Raw genomic sequence first — 9854 nt, 5'->3', positions numbered from 1 at the left:
CATTTTCAGGTTTTTCACTTGGGAGGGGGGAGGGTTGCTCGAGGATTAATTCGATTTTTCTACTATGTTTAATCGAATCCACACTAACAAGGGAACATACCGAGGTGTCCAACGAGTTAAGGGTCGACACCTATACCAAAATGACCACAATACATGACTTATTAAACAAACTGAAGGAATTTCCGTGTAAAATTCACATTTCGTCACGTTGTGACGATATTTGTGACGAGCGCATGACCATCGGGTTGCCAGAGAGGGAGAGGTCGACCGCTGAACGATCAGGTCGACCACAGAGAAGCGTCGTCGTCTTCACGTCCTCTTTAGAGATTTCAAATTTCAAATAACTTACACACCTCTAATTTTTTTCAAAATTTCTTCAAAATTTCGAAACGTTTTAAAAATTTCAATTTTTTTAGAAATTTCGAAATTTCTTCAAAATTTCAAAAAGTTTTTCAAAATATCTTCAAAATTAAAAAATGTTTTCAAAATTTCTTCAAAATTTCTTCACAATTTCAAAATGTTTTCAAAATTTGAAAGAATTTGAAATCTCTGAAGACGACGAAGCTTCTCTGTGTTCGACCTGATTGTTTAGTGGTCGACCTATCCCGCTGGCAACCCGATAGTCATGCGCTCGTCACAAATATCGTCACAACGTGACGAAAAGTGAATTTTACACGGAAATTCCTTCAGTTTGTTTAATAAGTCATGTATTGTGGTCATTTTGGTATAGGTGTCGACCCTTAACTCGTTGGACACCTCGGTATGTTCCCTTGTAAGAGAGTTCGAAAAGTCGTTTACTCTGTCTTAACATTGTGTCCATTTAGAGTGAAAATATGTATGTTATTGGATTTGGAAAAAAAATAAGATGAGCGCTCATCGTCGTTGAAACTTTATAAGGCTAGTCCAAAATTATGAAAAACTTTTAAAATAAATAAATATTTTATTTTATTTGTATTAAGCACAAACTTAAAGGAAAAAGCGGGTTTCGTGCATATATCTATGTATGCAAACGCTTAAAAAAACTGAGCCTAGAATTAATGAAATTAGGGTCAATGTGGTCTGATTTTATTTTGAATTGTTGAGCAAAAACAATGCATAATTCCACCCACATACATATTTGCCCAACATATCTTTACTCTAATGTAGACAATTCTCCAACTACGGATTTTTTTAATATTTTAAAAATTAGGTTCAAGTTTAATCTAATTTAGAACCTAACCTGTACCTTTGTAGCAACATCAATTAATCCATGAGCAATCCCCAAGTGAAGAAACCTTGCGTCTGCTGATTGTGATTATCTTGGATGAGAAAAGTAAACGAAGCTCTGGGCATCTACTTGGAAAACTACTTGAATCATTCCCTACAAATATTAGTAATGCATATGTATTGTACGAATAAAGGTACATACATACATAATACATAGCTACATAATACATATCTACGTAGCCACAACTATGCCCTCTGAAAAATTTACCATTTTGCCACATTCATTTCTCAACTCTCATCATCGCGAATGAATAAGTAAAGTCTCAGCTTTCTTCACATTCATCCACGTCAACTGATTTGCATAGAAGTAAGTACAATCTGCCGGGACAATTCGTCGTTCGTTAGAAACCTGCTTATCTGTGTGGCACTTTCCTCTGGCACGGCGATATTTCAACCAAGCGGCACAACCATACTATAAACTTTCAGAATTTAAATTGAACTTCTGCGTAAATGGTCCTACATTTCGAAATGACGTACTTATCTATGTATGCATAGTCGTTTTGCATGATAACACGTTGTTTATGGAAATACGTGCCCTTACTCCGTTTTCATGCTTCCCTGTGGGGTTGCCCTTAGCACTTGTAACTCAGGGTATACATATATTCAAATTATTCAGAACCGTTTCCTACGACTGTCCCGAGTTCGCACGTAACACATTCAACCACAATCATCATTCACAATGTAGTTGGATCACAAAGTCCCTGTGCTGAGGAGAGGCAGGCATAATTTTGATGCTTCAAGACACCAAATTATCTAAAAACCTGTGTCCTTCCCTTTAAATTAACAAGTGGAGGGGTATGGGGCAAAAGAGGACCTTAGGTTAGCGATTGTAGAGCCTTCCTTCTTAGCACGGGAACTTTGTGATCCTACTTTAGCTTATCTTGAGGAAGGGCTAGCAATGAGATATGAGGACCACATCCGAAAGTTGCAGTGCATTTAGTAAGTTATGCAGCACAAATAGTAGAGTTTCACAACATATACCTGAATATTCCACTACATATCTATCCAATTGTAATAGATCCACCCGTGGGATGGTAGTTGACTATGCACTACTTCTTGCATTACGAGAAGTGAAATGTATTAGCAGAAGAAAGTTGTGATCTGACTTTTCTTGTCGTCACCGCGGCACATTTATTTGATGACTGCCAGTTTGTCTTTATTTCAAAAGTTTTATTAACCTTGCGAGCTATTTGAAGGTCAAAGTGAAAAACAGGAAAATTCCAAATGTGTAGTGTAACACGTATATAACTAAATAAGTTGATCTGTGAAAATCAAGTGACGTGTTGAATTTAGTACAAATAAGTCATCGTCGCTGGAATGCAGATAGTGGGAGGAAGCGCAAATATTTGTGCTCTAAAATAGAAAGGAGAGCTTTCATGTCATTGCATACATTGCATATACACAAAATATCACTCACCCTCAGTTTTTCCATGTACTTCTAAAGTTATGCACACATTTAGTTATACGAAACATATCCAGAACTGGCATTTTGCATCAGATTTCACCTAAATCTAAATCTTAAAACTTTAGTAAAAAAATAATTCGCCACGTAAAGCGACTCTTGACTCATAAATATTTTCTATGAATCGAGTTGAAAAGTTAAACTGAGCGAGTAGTAAACTCTGAATTGTAAAGGAGTACAACTTTCCCGATCAGCATAGAAGTGAGCATGTTCTCTCGTAGAATTCTAATTAATCTCGCAGTAATATAGACATGTAGGGGTTACACATACAGATATCGTATAACCACGTGGGTGCATATATCCCTTACAATTGTTGTAAAGTTGAACAAAAGTAAAACAAGTGAAAACTGTAGAATGTTCGTTGAAGCGTTGTTGAAAGAGAAAGTTGGGCAGACTGCGGGTGAAAATCGCAAAGAAGAGAAATATATAAAGTAATATCCTTCCCGTATTTAATCAGCACTACCATCATCATCGCAGAACCAACTCCATCGGGAGTTGATAAAATTAGGAGGACAGCATCCATGATTGGTAGGCCCACACCTCTGCCTTCTTGCTAGAAGATGATGAGAGGATGCTGATGAGCAAGGAAGGTTTTCTCGCTAATTATGACCAAAAGCGCTCTCTAATTCAATGCAATTATGACTTTTGCTACCATCTACCCTTCGCATCTAATTTCCAATGTTGAACGATGGTGGTAGCCGTCAGCCTGTCTGCTGGTGGAGGTAAAGTTTGAGAGGGAGAAAGTTGTTCAGAAGGATGGACAGTCTCAGATACAGTCTCTAATTTCATGTTCATGGAACACAATGAGAAGATGAACAATACAAACTTTTATACACAGAGTACTCTCGTGAATTCTTGTATATGCTGCTCCAAACAATGGTAAATAAGGATGGGGAAGGGTATGTAGAAGTAGTTTGCCCGGCGTTTGCGGCAGGTAGTGGCACCACTACTGATTCACGAGAGATTTCTCCTCCCTTGCATCCACGAGAGAGAAAGTGTCGGTTTGAATTTGGGACAGTCTTGTCGTTAGTGAAGATAATTAAATCACTGTCTTTCAAATTAAGTCAGGTTGAGCATTATCTTAATTCCCATGCCCAGAAATAACACTATTCGTCTCATGGTCCACAGCATCACTCTTGACATGCTTTCTCCATGTTCATGGTCTGTAAACGTGGGGTTAGTTTAGTTTTACTATTTTTCGCCATAGTCGGGGCGGAAGTGATCTATAGTTGCAAATCAAGTAGATGAAATCGAAAGTCTCAAATTACCAATAATTCAGTTACTGGTAGTGCGATAATGCACACACGTTTGATACTAAATATATAGCAACGAAATGCAACAGTGTGCAAATAACTTTTTACAGAGAAAAGTCAATCAGCAGAAGTAAACAAATGTGTTTATATTCAAGCTTTGTTTTATTTCAGAGAATTTTCACATTAATCATTATAACTGTATGTTTATTTATATGCATGTAAGTATGTATGTATATAAGGTTTGACATTAAATAGGTACACATGTTTCATATAATATGATAATGCAATGCAGCGATATTGATTAGAATCTTGTATCGGGATTTAGATAAGTCATCACTATTTGAAGCAGAGAGAGAGAGCAAAGATTTCCATATCTCATCGTCATCATGATTGATATGTAACTAAAATCTCAAAAATTTCATCATTGTCGCCCATTAAAATTATATATTGTACACATAACACTTTATACGATAAAATATCCCTTAGAATAACTTTGTACTCTTGCATTCACTCAATCAGTCACATTTTAGCTATACGTTCATTCCTTTAATTTTACACTAAACATTTACCTTTCATTAAACTGTATCAACTGCTAATAATAACTAAAGATGGGTACTAGTATAAAATCTCTATTCTAAAAAGTTTTCATGCAGCACCGACAGTTATGCATAATTTGAATAAGCTGTTGAGGTGATATCATTAACAACAATCAATGTTCTTAATATCTTCTGTCACAAAATAACCAGGAGACACTGCTGAACAATATCCAGACACAAAAAAAATCTATGGATGTCGTCTTGGGGTCTAATTTTGTCTACTGGTAGGGACGCTGACGTACGTAATACTTCTAAATTGACAAGGGGATGCTGAATGAGAATCCTAAGACCTTGGTTTTTACAGAAACTTTGGTAAAAACTTGTGCAGTGTACAAGCTTAAACAGAGTCTGGGTTCCTGTCCCAAGTCAGTAGCTGCAAACTGGCGGATTTGCTCAGCTCCTGTCCTGAGGAACCGTAAGTCGTCATTGCGGTAGCAACCTGCTGTCCAGCCACCTGAATTGATCGTGTGTACAGTTTCAAAATCTGGCAGTTACAACAGACCGCGAGGGCGATGAGGATTCCCTGGATAGCTTGACCACACGAATACACAATGAACGCCAAGTTAGAACCAAAAATGACGCTAGCAGCGCCTGCCATTATGATAAGGGTCAGGAAAACCAGAATTCGCACGAACAGCATCAGTTGAAGCTTCCTCCTTCTTGTCAATTTCTCCTGTGCCTGAAAGAAAAATAGCGACACAATTTATTTAGGAGGGGATCAATCGAGGAGGAATTGGTTGTGGTGACGCAAGGAGGAATTTTTTCATGTCTTATTCGTCCTCTTCAACCAAATGATAGCCGCTTGCTTCCCAAATTTACGTTTGGGAAGCAGCTGTCACTTTGTTGGAGTAAGAATTTTTTGAACAAGCTAGCATTTCTCAAATCTTTATTGGCCAAATAAAAGAACAAGGTGCTTGCAGACAGAGAGAGAAAGAGGTTTCGATATTGTTGGAACAAATCACGTCAATCTGACAGTCGACATTCGATTTCCCAGAAGCAACGTGGAAAATATATCTCTTGTTTCCTTATAATTGGATCGATGGAACTGAAAAGTTGTTTTTTCTTCTTCGTGTTGTTAGTGCAAACTTGCTGGGAATGCCATGATACATAATACAAACATTTATCTTCAGATTTTCTCCCAATCGTTTCCCAAGAAAGCAAGACAAAAGCAAACAGCTGCAAGCGATCTTGTGTTTATGAGACCATTATTTTCTCAACTGTTTAGACGTTTCACTACTCACTTTTGGTTCTTCACCTTCCTAAATAACTCACCGACTGTCTTGTTGACTTGGTGCCTACTTTCCCCCTGCCAGATATGTATCTCTCTACGTTAGATTAATCAAAAGTTGAAAACCGTGGGTGGAAAACTGTAAACTTTTGCAAATGCCGTATCTATCATGAGATGCCATTCCCTTTTGAGAAGATGAGTCGTAGTTTGCAAACTATTAATATGTGTATGGCTGCCATGCCTTGGAGGAGAGTGCAGAAACATTTGGTCAACATTTCACAAAATTAAATTACTTCTTTTGCACAAAGGTGATTATGGTTTCGTTCCTTGCAAACCTCAAAAACAATTTAACAAATGAGTTATTCTCACGAGAGATGAAGAAGAAGCGAGAGGAGAAAGCAATTTCTCAGATAAAACAATCATCTTCAGCTCTATGATCAATATGTTGAATGCATGGGATGTGGTTTTATGGAGGAGCTGCTTTCTCCAGCAGCAGCGAAATAGTGGAGAAGAAGTCCAAGGTCAGATCTCAATTATAAGTTATTGGTACTCCCCTCACGTATTGCGTGCGTATCAAACTGCTCTTTCTCCTCTTTTCCGGATCTTATCAATTCCGCCGAGTTGGAGAAAGGGGTGGTCCGAGGGGAGCATCGAGAGAAGATGAGTTTTGGTGAGTTTCTAGTGGTGCTGGTTGGGAGAGAATCTGGATTATTTCGTTTCAATTACCATGTGCATGTGGGCTGCCCAAGTGAGGATAATAAGGCTTACTTTCTCATCCTATTTTCCTCCACTCACTCACTCACTCACCCGTTGGGTACTGGACACTGCTTTACCAAGCTAATTGCATAGTCCTGTCCAATGTTATGGTGGCTAGAGCTAAATCCGAGAAGCGAGATGGAAATCGACCTCAGCCAGCAGCAGCATATCAGCGCTTTCTCTCTTCACAGAAATCCATCTCATTTCTGAACGATCATGCACGCTTCAGAGAAAACTCGATTATGTGGTTAGACCTTGGATGAGATAAACAGAGGAAAACTGGAAGGAAAATTATATTCAAACAGCGTCGTGTCTATGTATGTGTGTTCATTTACTTCAGCTCAACAGCCAATTATCTGCCAGTATTTGCTGCCTGGTGCCAATAAACTACACGGTTTCAGTATTAATTTTATTTCCGACGCAGGAGCGATAGTTGTATAACCTTAACTCGTTTAAAACTTTCTAGGTGGTACGGCGTAATTATTACGTATCATTAGTAATGACTAAGGGCACATTTGTTCCTGGTGAAAGTGTGTAGTTTCTGGTAAGCCATGAAATAATAAATAAGGATCGATAACTTCAAGTTTGGCTTGTCGGTACTCTGTGGCAACCCCATCAAAAATCTCTCGAGTGTGAAATAATCGTTGTGCTAACGTTTTCCTAGAACAAACTCGATCATAAGTGGAAACAATGTGACACGGAAGAGCTAGAAAGCTAAATACAGAGCCCATTCAGTAACGACGATTGCAAAATGCGGCTGGTCAGTCGGTCCATGGGTTGATACCAATATTAACTACAGGGCAATAATACGATGCTAACCCCAAATTTAAAATTGGGAATGTATAGCCATGCAATAAGCGCTTTCAATTTGTAAAATTGAAAAGTGCAGTTAACCCAGAAAAGCGTCGTAAAACTCCCATTATTTAGATGGATGGGTTTACCGAAGAACATAAAGCAATATGAACATCCTAAAAAGTACCTTCTTTGACGGGGCAAATGCAGCTGCCCATCGTATGGCCATCGCTCCTCGTACAATGTAGTAAATCGTGACAGCCAGTATGATCCAGTACGGGAGGACAAACGCCGTAAAAAAACTTCGATTAGACGTAAACCAGCAATTGTGGCGTCGAAGTTGAGTGGCTCCACTTTCCCCAATTCCGTCGTAGTCCTGCAACAATCGATTAAAGTCATCAACAAACCAGTAGTGACAGTTTCCATCCACTGGAAAAAATAGACTTAGTTCTGCATACTGCCTGCTTCAGCATGAACTTGACAGAAAAGCTTTGAATTAGAGTTTATAGTTTAATATTTAGCTCTATGTAATGGATCAGAGATGCCGTCTTGTCTCGCTAAGATTTTGGATACACCAATCTTATTACTAAATATACTCTGACATTGGCTAAAGTACATTTTAGACCGTTTTAGATGGCCTTATAAAATTGCCTTGATGTCTGTCTGTCTGTCCGTCTATCTATAAACACGATAGACGGACAATCGTTTATAATTTGGAAAGTAATTCAATTACTTGAGCAGCTTTGTTAACCGAACAAATTAGAATTGCTAATTTGTAATTTTGCTTGATAATTGTCAATTAGTAATTCGATGTGTATTATTTTTCTGTCAAAAGCAATTGAAATGTGACGTGAAATTTTCTAAAGCGAAAAAAGCATTTGTTGACCTGCATATATGATTTGTTGTAGAACATTAAATTGTTTTAATTGATGGGCTAAAAATTTCACCAGACTATTTGTAATCCCAATTTCAGCTTCCACTACCAAATTTCACATTATCTCCTCACCTTAGAATTGTGAATTTTCGTAACAAACTTGTGCTTAAAGCAAAGTGGTGTATGAATTGTGTTTGTAACAAGATTTTGTTAAATAGCTATTTTACAATTGTGAGTTTTGCCTTGGGAAATCTTCTTTGAGGGATTCTATCTGGGTGACTGTGTTTCAAGAAAAATGTCTGCAAAAATATATTTCTTGAGCCCAACATTACGCAGAATCAATAAAGCCATCTTAAAGGCCCTACGAAGTCGCTTGCAATAAGTTTTTAACATAAAGAATCGTTTCTCCTGGAATATGTATGTGATAGAGATTCATGGTATGCGTATGTACTCGGGTATTGTTGGCAACATTTTTCCTGCCATGTTCCCAACTCGCAATCTTATACAACTTTGAATTTGATTGAGCATCCAAGTCCATTTTCAAATTGCTTCTTCCAACGTATGTACGTTGCAGAGTGGAATTGGCACAGAATAATGATGTATCTGTGGCGTTTATTGTTACCTGGATGAATACAGCACAGGCGAGGAGCAGAGCTGGAAGACCCCACCCAAGAAGAGAGTACCTAACAGTCAAAATTAAATATAGCATCCATAATAACATAATAAAATTATTTACTCTGGTGCTGCATATGAAGATGCATCACAGTCTCGAGGCGCACTTACTTGAGGAAGCTGGAGAGGAGCGAGGGGGGTGGACAATCTATCATTCCAACCTGGCTTTTCACCGTACGATACAAGTCATGAGTGGCTGCCAACAACCAGGAAACCACGGTGAGTCGCGAGTAGTGGAGAGCTAAGGCCAAGCTCACGCATAAATCCGCTGCCTGCAATATAACAGCAACAAAGGGGTTACCACTTTCTCCTTAAATGCATCCAGAAGCGGCGTATGAGAGGGATCGAGAGGGGATATTTGTATGAAAACTAAAGGGAGAGCAGGAGAAATCGAAAGCCATCCACTTTCGGAGATGGATGGCCTCAAATAAATCAGTCTCAATTGTGGTCAAGGTGGTTGATTGAAAGAGAAGAAGTGCTGAAAGGACGGCTGAACCACGAGACACCTGCGCCACGCCACTCGAGGTCATCTCATTCATTCATCCGTGTCACACAAAGTTTACATTTATTTATTGGCCACGAAATGGAAAGGGGGAATGCGAGAGCGTATGGTTTAAGATGATGCCATTTATGCTACCATCAATTTTTGCGACGATAAATAAGAAGTTGTGTATTACAGCACTTCTTCATATGAGCATTGCCCTTACGATTCGTTGATTTTAACGAACGTGTTAAAAATACATCAGTTTTCCAACATTTCAAAGTGTAAACAAACAGGATGACCACATCGTCACACATTTCCAACTATTCTGAAACTCAAAGTTTGCCGTGAACATGAAATCATGGGTGAAAGTAAAAAGAAATATGTATGTTTGTTTTCGGAATCATGGACAATGTTCATGCAATGTTCAAATTGGGGTTCCTGAAGCACTTCTCGTTAGCACCACATCTGCCT

At 38.5% G+C, this 9854-nt stretch overlaps 1 protein-coding gene across 5 annotated transcripts in view; it reads right to left on the bottom strand.

Moving 5' to 3' along the window:
• Positions 1-4124: 4124 nt before the first annotated feature.
• Positions 4125-9854, bottom strand: part of LOC110846946 (cadherin EGF LAG seven-pass G-type receptor 1) — a 34391-nt gene continuing 28661 nt past the window's right edge. For all 5 annotated transcript variants that reach the window (XM_035849889.1, XM_035849888.1, XM_035849892.1 and 2 more), the window contains 4 exons: positions 9011-9171; positions 8850-8910; positions 7541-7729; positions 4125-5256 (listed from right to left, as the gene is read on the bottom strand). In XM_035849889.1, the coding sequence (XP_035705782.1) occupies positions 4915-5256; positions 7541-7729; positions 8850-8910; positions 9011-9171 (753 nt within the window). In that variant the 3' untranslated portion in view covers positions 4125-4914. The remainder of the gene's footprint in view (positions 5257-7540; positions 7730-8849; positions 8911-9010; positions 9172-9854) is intronic.

Source organism: Folsomia candida, unplaced genomic scaffold (assembly GCF_002217175.1).
Source record: "Folsomia candida strain VU population unplaced genomic scaffold, ASM221717v1 Fcan01_Sc003, whole genome shotgun sequence".
Lineage (NCBI taxonomy): Eukaryota > Metazoa > Arthropoda > Collembola > Entomobryomorpha > Isotomidae > Folsomia > Folsomia candida.
This window is presented reverse-complemented; position numbering and strand designations above follow the sequence as displayed.